This window comes from Macaca thibetana, chromosome 16 (genome assembly GCF_024542745.1).
Source record: "Macaca thibetana thibetana isolate TM-01 chromosome 16, ASM2454274v1, whole genome shotgun sequence".
NCBI lineage: Eukaryota > Metazoa > Chordata > Mammalia > Primates > Cercopithecidae > Macaca > Macaca thibetana.
In genome coordinates this window covers 67698104-67719987 of record NC_065593.1, presented here as the reverse complement: position 1 = coordinate 67719987, position 21884 = coordinate 67698104, and the positions used below count along the sequence as shown (strand labels likewise).

Here is a 21884-nt window from a genome sequence, read left to right as displayed (position 1 = left end):
TCAACAAACCCACAAAACTCTGTGGAGCCAAGTGTTCTTCACGCTAGGCCAGACTTTCCTACCCCACCTTGGGGGTCTGCCAGTTTTCGCTGGCTCCCTCTCCAATGTCAAGCCTTCTTGTGAAATGACTGGTGCTTCCTGCTTCCCATCACACCCCCGACCCAGACACGCCACCTCTCCCTGGGTATCCGTCCTATGGCTTAATGAAAGGGAGCCAAGGGGCTCTTGAGGACAGAGAAGCCCCTGTTCAGAAGAGGAGAAAAAGAACAGGGTCACTTCCTTCCCTGTTTTCTAGGTTTCTTCCGCCTTTTTCTCTTCCCGCCGTCCCCTCCCATGGCCGCTGCTCCTTGGCCTTGATTCAGCACTGCATTCCTGCTTCTTTGTGTCCCAGCCTCCCAGCTTGCAAGGCCGTGGGGATGTTCAGAGAGTTACAGCTCCAAGAAATTCTCATCTCCATAGACCTGTCTACCCACCTCCCACCTGGGCTCCAGAGAAACAGCCAACATTCCTTCAGTCCCACAGAGAAAGGGTGTGACTCGAATTACTCAATGAAGCCTCCAAGCCAGCCTCTTAGTCCCCCAAAACAATAGAGTTATATTTTTCTTGGACTTCATTCATTTTATTTGGTTTCTCCTTTGATTAGCAGAAAGAACTCCTTTCCCTCCCTCTCCCTACCACCACTTTTCTTAATCCACCAACTTCACTCTTCTGGTAGTGCCCAACCCCCCAACCCCAGTAGAGTGAAGCCTTGGATCATGAACTTGAGTGACGTCAGTGAGCTTGAGAAACGCCATCCGCCATCCGCTTCTCCTGCGCTTTCTCACACGTGGGAATCTCTCTTGGGAGTCTGCATCCCATCTCTAATCTGTTTGTTTTGGATCCTAATCCCAGGACGCTGGGTGAGGTGTTAGGCAGACTGACCTTTCCTGTTTTCTGAGTCAGTGATCTTAGATCACTAAGTCAGGTGCTAAGTGTTGAAAATTAAAATCAATGCGTGGGGCCTGCAAGAGGGAGACAAGAAGGTGGGAACAAAGGGTGAAAGGGGAAGGTGACATCTAGCTTTGGTTGAAACAAACAACCACCTATCTATCTGCCATCAAATCCATCTTCATCAAAAAGAGATTCTGGTGTCTCGTGTGCCTGTAGTCCCAGCTACTCGGGAAGCTGAGGCAGGAGGATCACTTGAGCCCAGGAATATTAGGCCAGCCTGGGCAACATAGTAAGACTCTGTCTCTAAAAAAATGGGGGGCTGGAGGGACTGTATGTATTTGGTGTGAGGCACACAGTATGAAGAATATGATGTGGACATGACTCCTCCTGACAAACTGCCTCTGAAAAGCTACAGCCCAACTCCTAAAGCAGCTTCCACTCAACCCCAAACAGTCAAATCTTCCGGTATTCAGGGAATTTTTGTTGATTGTCTACTGAGCTCCTGATGTATGTCAGGCTGCAAGGATATTTAAGGACTATCTTTTTTTTTTTTTTTTTTTTTGAGACAGAATCTCACCCTGTCGCCCAGGCTGGAGTGCAGTGGAGTGATCTCGGATCACTGCAACCTCCACGTCCCAGGTTCAAGAGATTCTCCTGCCTCAGCCTCTCGAGTAGCTGCGACTACAGGTGTGCACCACTGCGCCCAGCTAATTTTTGTAATTTTAGTAGAGACAATGTTTCACCATGTTGGCCAGGATGGTCTCGATCTCTTGACCTCATGATCTGCCCGCCTTGGCTTCCCAAAGTGCTGGGATTACAGGCATGAGCCACCGTGCCCGGACACAGTATCTTACCTCTCCACCAAGCTAGGGCATTTAAGGCACCACCAATTCCACCCCCAGCTTCTCTATCAAACAAACAGATCTGATGGAATAACAATGCTAATAATGCCAGGTGTTTGGCTTGGATTGGCTTTTTAAATCCAGCTTTTATCTCAGAGGTCAAAATCCTAAGCAGGCCCAAGACAATGCAGCCTAAACATCTTTAGAAACTCAAGACAGCTTCTCATTTCAAATATGAGGAAACTGACTTGTTGAGAAGTGAACTGTTTTACAGGTCACGTTAACATAGTTATAGAAACACAGAGGTCACATTTCTGGTTTAAGGAACTCCTGATTTAGAATTACTCCCTGAAAGATCTATGGAGGTTGCACTGTATTGACAAAAATTGGCTTTTAGGTTTAACCAAACGCCCCGCCCATCTGCCCAGGCTTTGTTGCAGGACAGTCTTCAACCCTCCAATCTCCCATTCTAGCATAGAGCAGGGACTTCCTTCTGCTTCAGCACATCAAGCAGAGCAGGCACAATTCTTTTCAACAAATATAGGTTGAGCATCAGTTTTGTGCAAAGCATTTGCTCAAATCAAATAATAAAAAATACAGAGTCCACTTGTAAAACAAACCATCTCATCATACTCTTCATAGACATGTTTTCAAAATTCAGCAACTCATCCTTTTTCCTACAAAATTCTGTTCTCAAGAAGAGACAACTTGATTATCAAAGGAAATAAAATATCCTATTTTCTCTTCTCTGGGAAGCGCGCACACACATTTTTATAAAATAATAATTTGTCGAGTAGGATTTACACATCACTGATATAAATATACTAGACCTGTCTACATCTAAACTCCAACTGCACACAAATTCTTTTAAGGCTCCGCAAAAAAGAAAATGAGAAAAGCAAAATTCAACAACACCCTAAAGGAGTCAGAGCCCCTTTCTATATTGTCAGGTAATTGTTAGCAGAAATCAGCTGTAATAACAAGCCATTTTAAAGGAATGCCAATTCCATTCTATCCTGCTTAAAGAAGATCCAGAATCCGCCTTTGTTCCTAACCTGGGCACTTTGGAGAACATAACAATACCTTCTTTCAGAAACTGTGGGGAATCTGAAAGGTAGGATCCCTGCTCTCCCAGATAAGAGCTGGCAGGAGAGGTGGCCACTGTCAAGAGGGAGGCTGGTGTGAGCCCTGGGGTCAGCCAGGAGCACCCCGGAGAGAAGACCAGGCCCATCAGAAGGGAGCAAGGTAAGGGGTGCGGCAGGGAGAAAGTGCTTTCCTTTCCGAAACTTAAAAAGGATCTCCACTCATTCAGTGTGGGCTTGTGTGCAGCCAAGGCCTCCAGAGACTGCAGAACCACCAGTCACTGGAAACGTCTCCTTCGTCGTCCTGGCTGACGGCGTATTTGCAGTTTGGGACTGTTTTATGCAGCTGATTCCTTCCAAGAGTCTGAGGTTTAGGGTTTGGGTGAGCTTGCTGCTTAGCCTTTCCCCCCTTACCTTTTTATTCACAGTTTCCGACACACAAAGCACTTTAAAATATCCATGGAAACCTTTGCGACCACAGACTTAGAACATAGCTATGACCAAGTGTCAGAAATGGGGAAGGAATCCGCGAATGTCCAGCTATGTGGCACAAATGTGTTGCTTTCTCTTTTCCTAATCAGGTCCCAAAAGTGGCATTTCTTTGCAAAGGGCCACACAGACAAGGGCTTTAGCTAGGAAAGCACCACTGCCTGACATGCTGAATTAAGAATGAAGTTGCCCTTGGGTTGGTAAATTTGGGTAGTTGGATAGCACGCAGCCAGGCCTCTCCTGGCCATTCAAGAAATGTTTGTGGAATGAATGTGCACTGCTTTTTTAAAGAGCACACTGTCATTGTTAGAGCACACTGGACACTTCCCAAGGCAGGAGTTTTAATGTTTAAATTTTTCATTGTTCTTGCCCACCGCTCCCCTTAGCCTTCCTAGCTCCCTGTAGAGAGGCCTGAGCTCAGGGAAAGTCAATAAAATATATTCTTGAACTGACTGATCTTTGTCATTCTCTTGAAATCCCCTGTCCTTGTTCTATCTATATTCACTGGAGTCAATCCTTAGCAATGCCCTCACCCCATCCATTCCATTCTCCAACCAATTATACAGGAATAATTGCTAAAAATTAAAAGACTAACTCCAGTTGAATTGGAATCTGGCTCTCTCATGGAGAAAACAGTGAAAGAACAATGGAAAGACACCAAAATACTCAGGGAACCCTAACGCTATCTACCTCATGGGTTTCAGCGAGTCATAACCACCCCCTCCGTATGTTGCCCTCTTTTTTCCTTAAAGGAGCACATAGCAACCCTCTTCCCACCTGTTCTGCATGAGCAAGTTTCCAGAACCCGTGTTTGCTGTACCAAGGAAATGTGTTATCATTCAGACCTGGCTTGAACCAGAGAGTTCTAACCTCAATTTCCCCCAAAAAGAATGCACCCTTCCTCTACATGGTCCTCCAGCATTAGGGGATAATTGGGAACTCTGGGTAGATGGGGAGCATGGACACAAGAGCAAACGGCTTGAAGCAATGGCGATGCAGATAACAGAAGAAACCACTTGGGTACCACACCTGCTATGGCTTATGCAAAACGCAAGACAACCACGGAGATTCAGAAATTCTCAGCAGGCAGGGCACAGTGGCCCACACCTGTAATCCCAGTACTTTGCGAGGCCGAGGTGAGTGGATCACCTGAGATCAGGAGTTCGAGAGCAGCCTGGCCAACATAGTGAAACCATATCTCTACTAAAAATACAAAAGTTAGCTGGGCGTGGTGGCGCGTGCCTGCAGTCCCAGCTATTCGGGAGACTGAGGAATGAGAATCACTTGAACCCAGGAGGCGGAGGTTGCAGTGAGCTGAGATTGGGCGCCACTGCACTCCAGCCTGGGTGACAGAGCAAGACTGTCTCTCAAAAAAAAAAAAAAAAAAAGAAAAGAAAAAAGAAAAAAGAAAAAAAAAGAAATTCTCAGCAGCCCCTCTTCCTTTCTAACCCGCTCTCTTCCATTGACAACCTGGCTTAGGGACTGCCATCTCTAAATGTGAACTAACATTGCCCCACAAAACCTGTGTTCCAAAGAAAACAAGGCAAGGCCAAAAAGAAACAAGGCCATGGTAAACACAGTTTCCCCTGATGTAGAACAGAGATGATGACCGGGTAGCCCATCCCAGTTTGTATTGAGTTTTTACATAGTAAGCTTCCAAAATTTGGTACCTATTGTTTTCTTGTTTCATTATTGTTGTCGTTAGTGTTGGTTTTTACCCCTTAACACCTATAGCTGTGAGATTTGGGCCAAGTGAATTAACCACTCTGCACCCCATCTTTCCCATCTGTAAAATGAGGAAAATAAGAAGAACTACCACAAAAGGTTCCTGGGGGCACACAAGGTAATATATCCAGGTAAAGCTCTTAGCAGATTACCAAGCTCATACGAAAGGCTGTGCCAGTACTTCCTTTTATTAAGAAATGTTAGCCCCAGCACAGTGGCTCACACCTGTAATCCCAGCACTTTGGGAGGCCGAGGCGGGCAGATCACCTGAGGTCTGAAGTCAAGAGTTCAAGACCAACCTGGCCAACATGGTAAAATCCCGTCTCTACTAAAATGACAAAAATTAGTCAGGCGTGGTGGCGGGCGCTTGTAATACCAGCTACTCAGGAGGCTGAGGCAGGAGAATCGCCTGCACCTGGGAGGCGGACGTTGCAGTCAGCTGAGATCACGCCACTGCACTCCAGCACTCCAGCTTGGGTGACAGAGCGAGATTTTGTCTCAAAAAAAAAAAAAGAAAAGAAAAGAAAAAGAAAAGAAAAGTAAAAAAAGAAATGCCTCCAGTAGCAGAGAAAGGACAGGGTAATAATAGCGGGCCCTGCACTTCCAAAATGATGGGGACTCTTCCAGGTGCAAGAGGATGGCGGCATCCAAGTTCTGCTTCGTAGAGTAAAATGATTTTTAAAATCTGCATCAAGATATAAAAAGGCTGCCACATCCCATAGAGAAGAAAGAAATCCCAAGACAGAGCAGAGTAAAATAAAGTAACGATCGCTGTGAAGCAAAGTCAACCCACACACCATTCCTACAAACCCAAACCGGGGAGAAGTTCTCATGAAAAGGAAATTAAACAAATGGAGGACACGTCTGATGTGCATGGTTCAAGTCACACTTTGTTCTCTGCTCCTCGGAGACAAAGGCAGCCAAACCCTGATTAGGGGAGAAGGGAGGAGATAAAATCAGAGATGCACTTCACAAAAGAGTGGAGTCCCAGTCTCTCCACGTGACCCAAAAAAGAGCGAAGAAGAGCACGGGGAGAACAAGACGACTGTGGAGGAGTGGGCTTGCGGGACACCCGTACCCTGAGTTCCGTGATAGCAGCAGCATGAGGAATTGTGTGTGTGCACGCAGCGGCGCGGGAGACAGGCGTGGCCCCTGCGGCGCGGCATCCACAGATCTGCTTCTCCATGAACTGTGTGACCTTGAGCAAGCAGCCAGCTATTGCCAGAGCTTCTGTTTCTTTAGGTGGAAAACAAAGAGAATAATTCCTTCCCCTCACAGCCTCCTAGAGATGTGCAGGGAATAGAGCTGAGGAGTGGATGGAAGGGCACTTCAAAAGCGAAAGCAGGAAGCAGCAGCAAGGAACGTGTATTAGTGATGGAACTCTTTGAGAAGGAACAAGGGCAAATGAATATGTGTGCTTTGGAGTGGCGCGTGTGTGTGTGTGTGTATGAGAGAGACAGAGGGAGAGAATGAAAAGGCGTGTCCTCCCAGGATTCCCCCACGTCCGTGAGTGATGGTGCAGTGTGCGAATGGGTGTTTATTCAGGGAGACTGCATAGAGCTGTCATCACTGAGTCCAGGCAAAGGCTGGTTGCAGGGGAGAGGCGTAGAGGCCACCGTTGTGGGTGGAAGCTGACAAAGAAGAGAGAATACAGGCTCTAAACAGACAGGGGGCCAAAACCAAGGCTTCTCCTCCCCAAGCCGGCACCCCACACTTCCTACATGTGGTGGCTGCCCACGGGCTGGAAGAGAGTGCCTCTCCTGTGACCCCTCAGTGCATCACCCCACCCATCTGAGCAACAGGTTTCACCCAGAAGCAGCAAAAAGCTACCGCACTTTTGACATTTAATAACTAAGTAAATAGCTGTTGAAATGAACCCCGCCCATCCTTCCCCACCCCCAAGCCAATGCAACGGTTGCTGAAGCTAATGTTTCTCTCCTCCTTCTGTCCTCATTTTCCTTTTCACCTCTTCCTACTCCTCCTCCTTCTTCTTCCAAATAAATCACACAGTTTGGATTAGGGGCAGGAGTAGTGGTGGTTGATGTTGTTTCTCGAATGCCCGGGGTCAGAGGATGCAGAGTCAGAGAGGCACGAATGATATACTGTGTGCACTCACTGCCATTCTCGCTTTCCCTTTAACTCCCACCCCTCCCCTTCTACAGGAGGGGCTGGGAAGGGATTTGTGCTTCTGGGGCTCTGGGGACTGCAGTCCCTGGGGCCATCTGGGAGTGATTAGCCTACAGATTTCAGGTAGCTCCAGCCACACGTGCAGCCCACATGACACCCGCTAATTCCATACCCACAGCTCTCCTTCTCCAAACAAACAGCAGCACGGTTTGCAGAAAGAAGAAAATGCCTTCCCAAGAGGAGCTGCAGAGAAAGGCCAGGTCATAATTGTCTCCTAGGCACCAACTCCCCACAACCACCACCTCCGCCCACAATTCATTCACCAGTCAGCTACACCACCACCAGGGCTCATCTGTGAAAGGGCTGTGCATTGAACTTAGAAAAGCAAGCAAAAAAACCAGGAAGAAAAAAAAAAAATTATTTTCATTGTATATTTGGGCAGCAAGGTCTGGGAGTTTTAGAGGTTCTGATATGTTAATAATGATTTCAGTTTGCGGTTTGATTGTTTTCTCAAAACCTGTAAATCCAGGCCAGAAATGTATAAAGATTACAGTCTGAAAGCTTTATATCCATCACTCCAAATATTCTGCAAAGGAGGTCTACAACACTCTTTCTTATAGAAGGAAGCCAAGGCCAGGCACGGTGGCTCATGCCTATAATCCTAGCACTTTGGGAGGCCCAGACAGGAGGATCACTTGAGCCCAGGAGTTTGGGACCAGCCTGGACAACATAGTGAGACCCCATCTCTACTAAAAATACAAAAAATTAGCAGGGCATCATGGTGCGCCTGTAGTCCCAGCTACTCAGGATACTGAAGTGGGAGGGCCACCTAAGCTCAAGAAGTCATAGTTGCAGTGAGCTGAAATCACACCATTGCACTCTAGCCTGGGTGAAGAGAATGAGACCCTCTCTCTCAAAAAAAAAAAAAAAAAAAATCAGAGGGTAGGAAATTTATATGAAGGTGCCAAGACAAGGACAGATTTCCTTGTAAGTGGCGTAAGGAGCCATCTGCCAGACACATTTCAAAGGGAGCATTAAGGACATTCCATCTAAGTGATCAACATGTCCCACTGTGTGCCTAATGGCTAAAATTCTACCATTAGGTATTCATTGCTTTGGCTATATTTTAGCATTCATTCCCTACATGAACATTTATTCAGCAGAGTCTATGTGGCGCACAGACTGAGGATACAAAGAGGATAACACTACATGCTTGTCCTCGAGCAGATCACATTTTAGTGGTGGACAATATACGCACAAAGATAGCAGCACAATAGAGGCCTGAACAAAATGTTATAAAAACACAGAGAGGGGAGCCAATAGCTTTTCCTACGGAGTCCTCAGATCTTCACAGAGGGGTTAGCATTTAAACTAGATCTCTACCCCTTATTTAAGTCTCACTGCCTCTTAGACTGAGAACATATGAAGCCTTAGTAGTCATTTACTCCATAGTCTGAATAAGTCTCACATCTTTCCCAAAGTAAGATAGGTGCAGACAGCTTTTATCTGGGAGAGACACCTTTCCCTGAAAAGGAGAGTTGCAAGAAAGGACGGAAAGAAAGCCTTCCTAGTGTATGAAAAAGAAGAGTGAAGATGAGGTATAAGTCAGCATATAAATCCAAGATTTTTCAGAATCAAGAGATAACTGAATCTTTTCTCTGAACCCATTCTTTTACTTTATTTATTTATTTATTTATTTATTTATTTTATTTATATTTATTTATTTATTTTGAGACAGAGTCTCACTCTGTCACCCAGGCTGCAGTGCAATGGTGCGATCTCGGCTCACTGCAACCTCCACCTCCCAGGTTCAAGCAATTCTCCTACCTCAGCCTCCCAAGTAGCTGGGATTACAGGCATGTGCCACCACACCTGGCTAATTTTTGTATTTTTAGTAGGGACGGGGTTTCACCATAATGGCCAGGCTGGTCTCCAACTCCTGACCATAGGTGATTCGCACCCCCTCGGGCTCCCAAAGTGCTGGGAATATGGGTGTGAGCCACCGCGCCTGGCCTGAACCCATTCTGAAGTCTCCAAAACAACTTCACTAGCACTTCCTGGTTGCCTGACTAAATATCAAAATGCTTCGAGCAAAGTGAAGTTGGAGTGGCAAATCCCAGAGACAGGAGAAGGGAATAGGTGAGTTTGTATTCTATCCTCTGCCCAGACTGTGCAGGCCACTTGGCTGATGATCCTGTAATAACTCAAGAGTTGGCTGAAGTAGGCCTTGGGCCTAGCTGAGCTGAGGAAGGTGAGCTTAGAGACAAATGTCCCCGCTGATACCACCCTGAAGATCTGCTTTCCTCAAACCTAAGTTCCTGGAGGAGAGTCAGAAACCAGAGAACCATTTAAGTGCCAGGAAAATACAAAGCAATTAGTGACTTTTGCTTTAGGCAGAATCTAAAGAGGAAAAAGAAATCTTTGAGCCTCATGAAACTCCACCTCCCTGGGCCTCTTCCGGAACCACAATGTTCAGCCCACTCAGTGTTTGGCCAATGCCACTCTCTCCTCCCCCAGAACATTTCTTTGCTCCTGGAAAATCATCTGGAAACTGTCATCACCACTGTGCTGGTTGGCAGATGTCCCCCAAAGAGAGAGTGAAGTGTACCACACACTACAAGGCATTTCTGGGCTTGGACCAAGAAGGGGTGAGGGCGGGGAAAGATGGCCCAGTCAAAGAGCAACACGGCATCAGCAGGGTTCCTGGGGCCAAGAGGAAAGAGATGGGATGGAGTCTGCCACCAAACCCAGAGCTTGGGGTACCTCTCCTTACCTGTGCTTTACCTGCCTCCAAAGCGCCTTGATGGAGCCGCAAGGATGGGAGGCAGCTTTCTGTGACCTGTGAGTCGTCTCAGGGAAATAGAGGGGGAATCCATGAAAGAGGCAGCAAGAGAGAGTCTCAGAACATTATGAGCCCAGAGGGCAGAGCAGTTCATGTGGACAGAGGCTGGATTCTGATGGAAATCAGACCTGGAGACAACAGCAGAGACCAAATCTTGTCTCCTTCAGAAGTTTAGGCACATTGTCAGCCCTCAAGCAATATTCACTGAATTGATTTATTCAAAAATGAGAATGATTTGATGTTGTGCTAAATGGGAGAGACATGACAAGTGACAGGGAAAGACAGGATGGAAAGGACACGGTGTCTCCACTGCGTTGTACTTCCTCTACCCAGAACTCTAATCCGTCATCTGGAGTCCCAGAAACATTTAGATGTAGCCACCCCATTCCCCTAATCCCTGCCCAGCCTCGTGTTCGTCCATGCTTTGCAAATTTGCAAGCACTCGCAACCGCCTGCTTTGCCGCCCATGATACCGCATATATTTAACATAGTTGGGGTTCAAACTAATGCTCTACTGGGAGCTCCCTAGGAAAACTCTAGAGCCAGGTCCCTGGGGAGAAGTGGAGCCTGGAGGCGTGGGGATGGGGTGAACCAAACCCACTCTGCCTTTCTGTCCAATCGTAGGGTAGACAGCACACCTTCCAGGTATGGTAGCAACCCCTCCCGCCGGCAGTCAGACACCACCTTTTCTCCTGGCTGCTGAGGACAACATCTCAACCTATCAGATGTCTCCACTGCTCCAAGAAAATGAGTATTTAGGGGAAAGATTAAATGCCCATATACTTGAATCTATAGGGACCCTACCCCTAAATTATACTAGTAACTGTTTATCTGTCTCTGCTTTGCCTGAGGATATTAAGGCAGATGAGACAAAAAGTTTTCTTTTGCCAACCAAAGCTGACAGTTTGGCGAGCTTTAGGGGGACCCCAGAGGGGATCAGTTTCTGTAATACAGTTGATGCCTTCTGACTGTGTTTTCACGACTTCCCTCACATTTTAGCCAACCTGGAAACTAGGGAAGAAAAAGTTCTAGGTTCCAGTCCTAGAACACTGCAAAAGAAAACAATCTTCCCTTTCTCGTGGGGGTAAACACATGTGATCCAAAAGATAGTGACAGGAACACTGTTACATTTTCCGGGTCTTAATGATTTGGAAGGGGAGAGGGTCCAAAAATACTGTCCTCTCCTACGCCGGTCCAAATTTCACAACCCATCCGGAAGACAAAAGGCTGAAGACAGAAAAAGAAGACATTTACTATTCAACTTCTCCCTTTTACATCAGTGAGAGAAAGGGCCTTGGGAGAAAGATGGCACAGAGACAAAAGAAAGAAAGAAAACCAAAAATCTCTGCTTTCTCAAAAATCCCTGGTCTGCCTATCCAGGCTGGGAGAGACCCCAAGGGCAGCCTTGCAGTCAGCGACAGGCACCATGAAATTAATTTGAAATAAACAATGACAAAGCAGGAAGCTCAACGGGTCCCTGAGTTGCTCTGGGCCCCCACTCCTCCTCGAAGCCCCTAGGCTGTTTAACAAAGCCGTGGGTCCGCCTACCCCAAGCACTTTTTTGTGACGTCACAGCTCCGAGGACCGTCAGGGGGCTTTACTCTCGCGGAAGCCCAAAAGTTGGGGTCTGACCTCATGACCTTGGCCTTCCCAGGGGCGGGGGGCCCTTGGGACAGGACACGCTGCCCCCCGAGTCCGGAGCTCAGGCCAGTGGCAGTCGACCTAGCCCCCGAGACTCCCTCACGCCGCTCCTAAACCAAAACGGAACCCAACACGAAGCTGGGTGAAGCTGTAGCTTGCAGGAGCCAGGGAGATGCGCTCTGCCCGGGATTTCCCGGGTCCTGCTGAGACAGAAAGGATTGCAGGGAAGACAGGATAATTCGTCCTTAACTCTGACCGAAATTGTACCTTACAAGCATGTCCTCTATTTCCGTGGCTTGATGGGGACACGTTCTCTGATTAAGATCCGGAATAATCGCCCACCCAATGGGGTCTCTTACAGGAAAGCGCTGGTTAGGATACCTCCAGGCTGAGAGGAAATCATCGCCATTGAGCCTGCCCTCCCCTAGGGAAACCCCACCCCACAAAACCATCCTGAGCATCTCAGCTGTCTTGGGTCGGTACCTGAGACTGAATAGACCTAAACTGAAGGGCGATCGAGGGGGAGGAGCAGGTGCTGGTGCGGAGGAAGCACTAGGGGCCGAAGTGGCCCCCGCCGAGTATGTCGCAAAGGAAGCACCACTGCGTTGAGCGCTGATTTTATCTTTATTTAAAATCACCTTCAGCTAAAACTGCCTAAAAGACTTTTTACAAGAGTGGGAGTGGGCGTTAGGGGGAAAAGCTGGCCTAGGATATTTTCCGCAGGGCGTTCTAGGGATGAGTTGAGGGAATCCGCATGACGCGCGGCTCCCCGGTGCCACCGCTAAGGACAGATATTTTCGGAAAACCCAGAATGAAAAAAGAGCACACTCGCTCTGGGAGCGCAGTTCCTTTGGGACTGGGGCCTTCCACTCCCACCCCTCCTTTTTCCCTGCTCGGCTCCGCAGCTCCACGACCAGCCAGCTCCTCCGGTCTCTGGCTTGGGCTCCGGTCCGTACCCCCGGGGCACCCTGCTGTGTTACAGCCGCCCGACGCCCCCAGACCCGGCCAGGTCACCAAGGCAGACTGGAGGTTCGCGCTCCCTCACCCGACACCTCCCGTCCACCTCATCTTTCTTTTTTTCGAAAACAGGAAAGGGAAGAAAAACACTCCTCTTGGTCTGCAGTTGTAGCGGGGTCGGGATTCCACAGCCCTGGGTGGCACATGCTGAACAACTTCCCAAAGCCGGGCTCCCGTGTGGGAAGAAACACACACGCAGGAATGCACATTCATCGCGTGTTCGCAACTGTCGCTGGGAGGTCTGGCGGCTGTGATGGGACATGCACTCACTCGGGCAACACGTCCAAAGGTCACATCTATTCGGTCAGTCAACAGATATTTATTGCGCACCTACGACGCTATCTTCTACTTTCCTTTTCCCCTTAGCTGTTGCTGTCCAACCAAGCGCCCGTCCTGAGACTGGCTTACCGACCGCTGCCTTCCACAAGAAACTCCGGCGTGTTTCTTGTGTCCGGCGTGTTTCTTGTGTCCGGCGTGAAGAGCGAACGATAAACACTCTCCAATCTCAGCGAAAAGTACTAATTACAGGAGGGGCTGGGAGCCCGGGACCCAGGGACCTGTCCCCCCAGGGATTGGAGTCTTCTACCTGCAAGGGACACGGCCCGGGGAACTGGAATGGAGAAGGGGTAACCCCTTCTCTCACCTCTAATGAGAACATTGCCCGGGGTTGAGACATTTGGGAGACGCCGCTGCTTACCCCACCAAACTTTCCCTAAGGACAGAGAAGCGTCCCTACTGAAAACGGATTTAAACACTGTCCCCACTTTCGCTAAGGAAGTTTGGATAGGGAGGTTGTGGTCCTTAATTCGCCAGGTGAAAGGAACCCCATCCGCTCGCATCCATTACCCCCAGCCTGAGCACTGCGTGTTTGCGCGAAACTCGCCCTGCGCCAGCAACTCTGGGCTCGGGTCTCAGCTCCCGCGTAGACTCGGAGGAGAGATTGGCGGCCCCCGCTGGGGAAATTGAGCCCGGCGCCTGCCCGGGACGTGCAAGGGGGGAAAAGGCGGAGATCCCAGACCTCGGTTTCCCGAGGGCTTCCCTGGGGAGCCACTCGCACCTCCGTTGTCTCCGCTCCCGGCGGCAGACCTCGCGGCGCTTGCTCAAGAGCGGGTATCCGAAAGCACGTCCAGAGCACAGAGAAGCGCCCTCGGTCTCCTGCCTCTTGACCTATGCCCTTTCCCTCCCTCACCGCATCAGATGGAGGACCCTGACTCCTTTCACCCCTGGCTAAATGTTCTAGCTAACACTGGGTCAACAGCCTCAGTTTCCAGATCTGCAACCTGAACATCAGGAGCGGGTTCCTTTCCCTCTACCTGTGCCTGAGGTCCTCTGGTCGGGGACTGCACGCGTCTTCCCAGGTCAGGGAGGAGGGGTCGGGGCCACCTGAGAAAGACACAACGAAGCGAATGGAGCCCCTGAATGGGGAAAGGGGAGTGGACACCGGGAGGCCCCTGCAGAAATGCAGGACCGATCCACTTGCGAATTGACGGTACCACGCGCTAGACTTGGCCTGACTGTGGCAACGCTTGGCACCTGGGGAATAGGGGCCTTCTCCTGGCCTCAGTCCCCAAATTCTGTGCAGAATGGAAACGGCTGGCATCTCGAGTGCTCTTTTTCAACCCGGTTCTCTACATGTAGACACAAGTTCCCTCACTGAGCTGCGCAGAGGTGGATTCGCACAGGAGGGAATATTGCGTAGGAATTCCTGCAAATACAAATCTCAGCAGCAAAGCAGTCAGATTGAGTGGAACACACCACCCCCAGCCACCACCATCCAAGTTTTCCCTGGTTCTCGGAGTTGGAGACAGTTTCTGGGCTTTTGGCGCCCCCTCTGGATACAGATGAAAACTGCAGCCCATTTTTAAGTCGCCTGTTCATCGTAAGTTTTCAGGAAGATGTAAAATTTAAAAATGCTTGCATCAAATCAACAGGAAATGTATAAATCCCTGTCGTTTATGACGTAAAAGTCTATATATTCGTATCTTATTGCATGATTGCATTAAAATATGTTTATACATATACGCATATATCTTAACACATATTTAGTGAAATATTCCAAAATATCTTAGTCACACCCCTCTTCACTGACTTTATGCCAGCAAACATGGTAATTACAATATAACACAACTAAGTACAGACGACCTGGCTAAAATGTCTGCCCGCTGGTCTCCAAGTCTCCTGAATCAGGTGTCTGAGAATCACACAGTTATACTGTACACACAATACCCTGCTACCCAGGACACAGAAATAGGTCCACACTACACGGACTTTTTTCTCCTAGGAAAGGACGATGCTGTTCTCACACTTTCTGAAAGTAATCACAGGCCAAGGATACGAAGCTATTGTATGTAAATTTCTTAAATTTGTAAACAAACTATAAGGCACCGGAAACATCCTATTTGAATAAGTTACATTCGTTTAAAAAAAAAAACCAAACAAAACAAAACCGCTGTTGAACCAGGCTATAACTTACTACCTTATGAAGAGATGAAGAATTCCATTTCCTATAAGAAATGTCGGGCTTCTTTCAAAGACAACGAGAGAAAACAAGATTTTTAAAAGTTCTCCCGGAAGGACATTGATTTGGATCTTGTGATAGTGTCCTCACTTCGCAAATTAGAAAGGGGAAAAAAAAAGTTTTTAATATGATGTGGGCCGATTCACCATAACAACAATTTAATTAGAGGCGAATTTTTGCAAGAGTCCAAAAGGGGGGGGGGCGGGAAGTTTAAAATTAAAGAGTTTTCCCAATGTTGTGCGTTTATTTGGGATTCTGAAAGCACGGAACCCGCAACGACCAAGATTTTTCTTCTGTCCCAGAGCAGATAGCTCTGCACTTACCCAACCTGGCTCTAAGCATTTCGTGTGAACACAAAGGTTGTGCTCAAATCACACTTGAAATACATGAGAGACACCACCAATGCCTCCCCCAGAACTCCAAACTATATGCAGGTCTGAACCGACCGGACTGGAGTCAGAAGCACCGGTGCTTCACCCCTTCAGGTGTTTAGTAAATGCCAGCAAAAGCGGGCAAGCAGCACGACTCTGCCAGAGTGGAGCATTTTGTCTGCCGTGGTGCCCATTTGTTTGGCCTTTTGCAAACCAAGTGACCGGCCTGGGCCTCGCGGCCCGGGACAGCCGCATTGGCAAACTTCGATCTCTCAAAGCCAGAGCAGTTAGCAAACTCTCCCCAGGCAGGACGACTCGGCTGACGTTTCTGACTCGGCCAGGAGGCAAAGACCAAAACGTCAGAGCAGTAGCCCTGTTACTGAGGAGCGTCGGCGGGGTCGCGGGACTGGAGAAAGACTTGTCAGAGCTCAAGGTCGGTGTGGCGCGGGGCGGCCCCGAGAGCGCGGGGATCCTGCGTGGCCACGGCGGCCGCTGCCAACCTTCGCGGGGACTTAGCTTTGCTTTCCATTGACTCCCTTTGCAAAAGCGCAGCAGAATCCTGACCAGCCGCACCAGCCCCGGCGAACCCGAGCATGTTAATCTATTTATGTGGATTATTACGGAGGAACAGCGGGCGTTGAGTCACCAAAACATTTGCTTCAAAAGACTATTTCTAAGCACTTTTGCAGGCAGGCAGGCCCCAGGCGCGTAAACTCGGCTACGCATTAAGAAGCGGCTGCTTTTCGAATACTACAAACTCCAGCTAAGTCCCCTGTGCCGCGGAGAGAGCAGTGAAAATAAATGTCGGAGGTGGGGGTAGATCCTAGTCTAGACATACACACTTGCGCGCGCGCGCACACACACACACACACAAAGATTCGCGCGGAGAAGTCACTAAAATTCTGGCATTCCGAGAGTTCGACAAACTTACACACTTGGAAGTCCCGGGTCCCCCGCCTTTCCCGCAGCACCCCCCGCCCCCCTTCCCGACCGTCCACCCTTCGGCTGCGCTCCCCTCCCCTCTCCTCCCCTCCCGTCTCGTCACCCAGCCCAGTGCCGCAATCCTCCTCCCTCCCCAAAATCGGGTCCAATCAGCTGCCTGGGACTGCTGTGCTGTGATTGGCGGGTGGCTCTAAGGTGAGGAGGAGTATTTATTAAAGAGACCCTGGGCTGGGAGTTGGAGAGCGGAGAGCGGAGCTCGAAACTGACTGGAAACTTCAGTGGCGCGGAGACTCGCCAGTTTCAACCCCGGAAACTTTTCTTTGCAGGAGGAGAAGAGAAGGGGTACAAGCGCCCCCACTTTTGCTCCTTTTCCTCCCCTCCTCCTCCTCTCCAATTCGCCTCCCCCTACTTGGAGCGGGCAGCTGCGGACTGGCCCCGCGCCTCCCTAAGTGGTAGCCGGCCGACGCGCCAGCCTCCCCGGGAGCCGCTCGCTCCGCATCCGGGCAGCCGAGGGGAGAGGAGCCCGCGCCTCGAGTCCCCGAGCCGCCGCGGCTTCTCGCCTTTCCCGGCCACCCGCCCCCTGCCCCGGGCCCGCGTATGAATCTCCTGGACCCCTTCATGAAGATGACCGACGAGCAGGAGAAGGGCCTGTCCGGCGCCCCCAGCCCCACCATGTCCGAGGACTCCGCGGGCTCGCCCTGCCCGTCGGGCTCCGGCTCGGACACCGAGAACACGCGGCCCCAGGAGAACACGTTCCCCAAGGGCGAGCCCGACCTGAAGAAGGAGAGCGAGGAGGACAAGTTCCCCGTGTGCATCCGCGAGGCAGTCAGCCAGGTGCTCAAGGGCTACGACTGGACGCTGGTGCCCATGCCGGTGCGCGTCAACGGCTCCAGCAAGAACAAGCCGCACGTCAAGCGGCCCATGAACGCCTTCATGGTGTGGGCGCAGGCGGCGCGCAGGAAGCTCGCGGACCAGTACCCGCACTTGCACAACGCCGAGCTCAGCAAGACGCTGGGCAAGCTCTGGAGGTAGGGCCCGGCGGGGGCGGCGCGGCAGGGTGGGCATCGTGGCGGCGGGGGGCGCTGGCCAGGGCTGACTTGCCCCGCCCCGCCTCCCATCGCCCGGGAGTTGCGGTTCCGGGAGCCGGCGGGATGGGGGTGTGGGAGTGGGAATGGGGTGTAACTGTGGCTCAGAGTTTGTCAAAGTTCTTGGGCTGCTCGCGGGGACGCGGAGGAGGGGGTGGTAAGTGGAAGGGGTGGGGGAGGTAGCTGGAGGATGGACGAAGACTGGTGGGAGACGGAAGGAGGGGGCTGCCATCCTGCTCTCCCGTCGCCTGGAAGCTCAATCGGGGCGGGGAAGTGAAGCTTGGCTTCCCCCACCCCGCCCCTTAAAACTGCACTGTCTCGTGCAGCCCCCTTCTCCCCCCCCCCCACACACACCCCCCACGGAGATGGGGCAGGGGAGAAACCGAGGTTGGAGGAGACCCTTGGCAGGAATTGGGAGGCGGGAGGAGGGAGGCTGCTGGAAATAGGTGGGAGTGTATGGGGGGGTGAGAATTGGAGAGTAATTGGGGAAAAGTTTTTAAGGGTGTTGGGATTGGGGGCGATAACTCCAGCAGCAAAGGCGTTTAGGGGGCAGCAGCAGGAGTCGTTTTCATCTTCAGCATTTCCAAAATAGAAATAAAAGGGGAGGGGATGGAGGGGGCGGGGAGTGACCGCTCGGGTCGGACTGCAAGAACTTATTTATTTGTTTATTTTTAAGAAAAGTTATAAGCTGTGGTTGCAGGCGGGAGGGAAGATGGAGTTGTATGCAAAGGAAGCCAAGTGGTCTGGGTCGCCGCCTCCTCCCCGCCGACCTGACAGTTTGGCGGGTTTCACTGACCCCTCTCCCTCTTTTTCTCTGTGCCCCCCGCCCCGCCCCGCCCCGAGCAGACTTCTGAACGAGAGCGAGAAGCGGCCCTTCGTGGAGGAGGCGGAGCGGCTGCGTGTGCAGCACAAGAAGGACCACCCGGATTACAAGTACCAGCCGCGGCGGAGGAAGTCGGTGAAGAACGGGCAGGCGGAGGCAGAGGAGGCCACGGAGCAGACGCACATCTCCCCCAACGCCATCTTCAAGGCGCTGCAGGCTGACTCGCCGCACTCCTCCTCCGGCATGAGCGAAGTGCACTCCCCCGGCGAGCACTCGGGTGAGTCGCCCCTCAGCCCCGCAGGACAAGCCACCCCCGGCCCGCCTGGCACACCCCCTGCCCTCCACCTGGGAGATTCTTTGTGGAGACTTTATGCTTCCCGGGAGGTACACACTACCCTTTGCCCCTGTCCCGCTCCCCCTCTCTACCCAGAGCCTAAGAGGCACCCAAACACACACACATACACACACACACACCCCAACTCAATCCCAGCATCCGAAGAGATTAACTCTTTTTATTGGGAGGTAAAATGCCCTTACAAGCCTTACGAGACCTCCCCCTTGTTCCTTTGCTCCCCCACCCCAAAAGCATACACAGGGCTCTTCTACAAGTAGCAATTTGTTCTTCCGGACCCTCCGGGCCCCAGACCCTCCCCTGATAAAAGGGGGCTGTCCAGTGTGTACCGGCGGGTTAATCATTGGGCGAGTTATCTCCGGTGCAGCGCGCCTCCCGCGCGGGTGCGGGCCCTTACTACACTTCAGCAGCGAGGGAGGGTCCCCGGAGGGTGCCTAAGACTAGGGCGTCTGCACAGCACTTGTTGATTTTCCCGTGCTTGTTCTTTTATTGTCCGCAGGGCAATCCCAGGGCCCACCGACCCCACCCACCACCCCCAAAACCGACGTGCAGCCGGGCAAGGCTGACCTGAAGCGAGAGGGGCGCCCCCTGCCAGAGGGGGGCAGACAGCCCCCCATCGACTTCCGCGACGTGGACATCGGCGAGCTGAGCAGCGACGTCATCTCCAACATCGAGACCTTCGACGTCAACGAGTTTGACCAGTACCTGCCGCCCAACGGCCACCCGGGGGTGCCGGCCACGCATGGCCAGGTCACCTACACGGGCAGCTACGGCATCAGCAGCACCGCGGCCACCCCGGCGGGCGCGGGCCACGTGTGGATGTCCAAGCAGCAGGCGCCGCCGCCACCCCCGCAGCAGCCTCCGCAGGCCCCGCCGGCCCCGCAGGCGCCCCCCCAGCAGCAGGCGGCGCCCCCGCAGCAGCCGGCCGCGCCCCCGCAGCAGCCACAGGCGCACACGCTGACCACACTGAGCAGCGAGCCGGGCCAGTCCCAGCGAACGCACATCAAGACGGAGCAGCTGAGCCCCAGCCACTACAGCGAGCAGCAGCAGCACTCGCCCCAGCAGATCGCCTACAGCCCCTTCAACCTTCCGCACTACAGCCCTTCCTACCCGCCCATCACCCGCTCGCAGTACGACTACACCGACCACCAGAACTCCAGCTCCTACTACAGCCACGCGGCGGGCCAGGGCACCGGCCTCTACTCCACCTTCACCTACATGAACCCCGCCCAGCGCCCCATGTACACCCCCATCGCCGACACCTCTGGGGTTCCTTCCATCCCGCAGACCCACAGCCCGCAGCACTGGGAACAACCCGTCTACACACAGCTCACCCGACCTTGAGGAGGCCTCCTATGAAGGGCGAAGATGGCCGAGATGATCCTAAAAATAACCGAAGAAAGAGAGGACCAACCAGAATTCCCTTTGGACATTTGTGGGTTTTGTTTTTTATTTTGTTTTTTGTTTTCTTCTTCTTCTTCCTTAAAGACATTTAAGCTAAAGGCAACTCGTACCCAAATTTCCAAGACAGAGACATGACCTATCCAAGCGCATTACCCACTTGTGGCCAATCAGTGGCCAGGCCAACCTTGGCTAAATGGAGCAGCGAAATCAACGAGAAACTGGACTTTTTAAACCCTCTTCAGAGCAAGCGTGGAGGATGATGGAGAATCGTGTGATCAGTGTGCTAAATCTCTCTGCCTGTTTGGACTTTGTAATTATTTTTTTAGCAGTAATTAAAGAAAAAAGTCCTCTGTGAGGAATATTCTCTATTTTAAATATTTTTAGTATGTACTGTGTATGATTCATTACCATTTTGAGGGGATTTATACATATTTTTAGATAAAATTAAATGCTCTTATTTTTCCAACAGCTAAACTACTCTTAGTTGAACAGTGTGCCCTAGCTTTTCTTGCAACCAGAGTATTTTTGTACAGATTTGCTTTCTCTTACAAAAAAAAAAAAAATTCCTGTTGTATTAACATTTTAAAAAGAATTGTGTTATGTGATCAGTTTTGGGGGTTAACTTTGCTTAATTCCTCAGGCTTTGCGATTCGAGGAGGAGCTGCCTTAAAAAAATAAAGGCCTTATTTTGCAATTATGAGAGTAAACAATAGTTTAGAGAAGCATTTGGTAAGCTTTATCATATATATATATTTTTAAACGAGAAAAAACACCTTGAGCCTTAAAACCATGCTGCTGGGAAACATTTGCGCTCTCTTTTAGTGCATTTCCTCCTGCCTTTGCTTGTTCACTGCAGTCTTAAAAGAGGTAAAGGCAAGCAAAGGAGACAAAATCTGTTCTGGGAATGTTTCAGCAGCCAATAAGTGCCCGAGCACACTGCCCCCCATTGCCTGCCTGGGCCCCATGTGGAAGGCAGATGCCTGCTCGCTCTGTCACCTGTGCCTCTCTGAACACCAGCAGTTAACCTTCAAGACATTCCACGTGCTAAAATTATTTATTTTGTAAGGAGAGGTTTTAATTAAAACAATTTTTTTTTTCAATTTTACCTTCTTTAAAATAGGTTGTTGGAGCCTTCCTCAAAGGGTATGGTCATCTGTTGTTAAATTATGTTCTTAACTGTAACCAGTTTTTTTTTTTTTATTTATCTCTTTAATCTTTTTTTATTATTAAAAGCAAGTTTCTTTGGATTCCTCATCCTAGATTTGTATAAATGCCTTTTTGTCCATCCCTTTTTTCTTTTTGTTGAAAACAAACTGGAAACTTGTTTCTCTTTTTGTACAAATGAGAGATTGCAAATGTAGTGTATCACTGAGTCATTTGCAGCGTTTTCTGCCACAGACCTTTGGGCCGCCCTACATCATGTGTGTGTGTGTGTGTGTGTGTGTGTGTGTGTGTGTGTGTGTGTGTGTGTGTGTGTGTTGACACAAAAACAATGCAAGCATGTGTCATCAATAATTCCTCTGCATCTTCTCTTGGAGTGAGGGAGGCTACCTGGAGGGGATCAGCCCACTGACAGACCTTAATCTTAATTACTGCTGTGGCTGGAGAGTTTTGAGGATTGCTTTTTAAAAAAGACAGCAAACTTTTTTTTTTTTTATTTAAAAAAAGATATATTAACAGTTTTAGAAGTCAGT

General features: G+C 50.4%; 1 protein-coding gene and 2 long non-coding RNA genes across 3 annotated transcripts in view; 1 reads left to right on the top strand and 2 right to left on the bottom strand.

The window, feature by feature from the left end:
* Window positions 1-12652, bottom strand: part of LOC126939920 (uncharacterized) — a 44055-nt gene extending 31403 nt beyond the window's left edge. The window contains exon 1 of the long non-coding RNA XR_007720494.1: window positions 12038-12652. This is a non-coding gene — a long non-coding RNA (uncharacterized LOC126939920). The remainder of the gene's footprint in view (window positions 1-12037) is intronic.
* LOC126939919 (uncharacterized) overlaps window positions 1-16607 on the bottom strand; it is a 96639-nt gene extending 80032 nt beyond the window's left edge. Inside the window, exon 1 of the long non-coding RNA XR_007720493.1 lies at window positions 16516-16607. This is a non-coding gene — a long non-coding RNA (uncharacterized LOC126939919). The remainder of the gene's footprint in view (window positions 1-16515) is intronic.
* Window positions 16608-16755: 148 nt separating this feature from the next.
* SOX9 (SRY-box transcription factor 9) lies at window positions 16756-20565 on the top strand. The gene is made up of 3 exons (XM_050765747.1): window positions 16756-17554; window positions 18458-18711; window positions 19286-20565. The coding sequence occupies exons 1-3, from the start codon at window positions 17124-17126 to the stop codon at window positions 20128-20130; spliced, it is 1530 nt and encodes a 509-aa protein (XP_050621704.1). The 5' UTR covers window positions 16756-17123; the 3' UTR covers window positions 20131-20565.
* Window positions 20566-21884: the final 1319 nt, after the last annotated feature.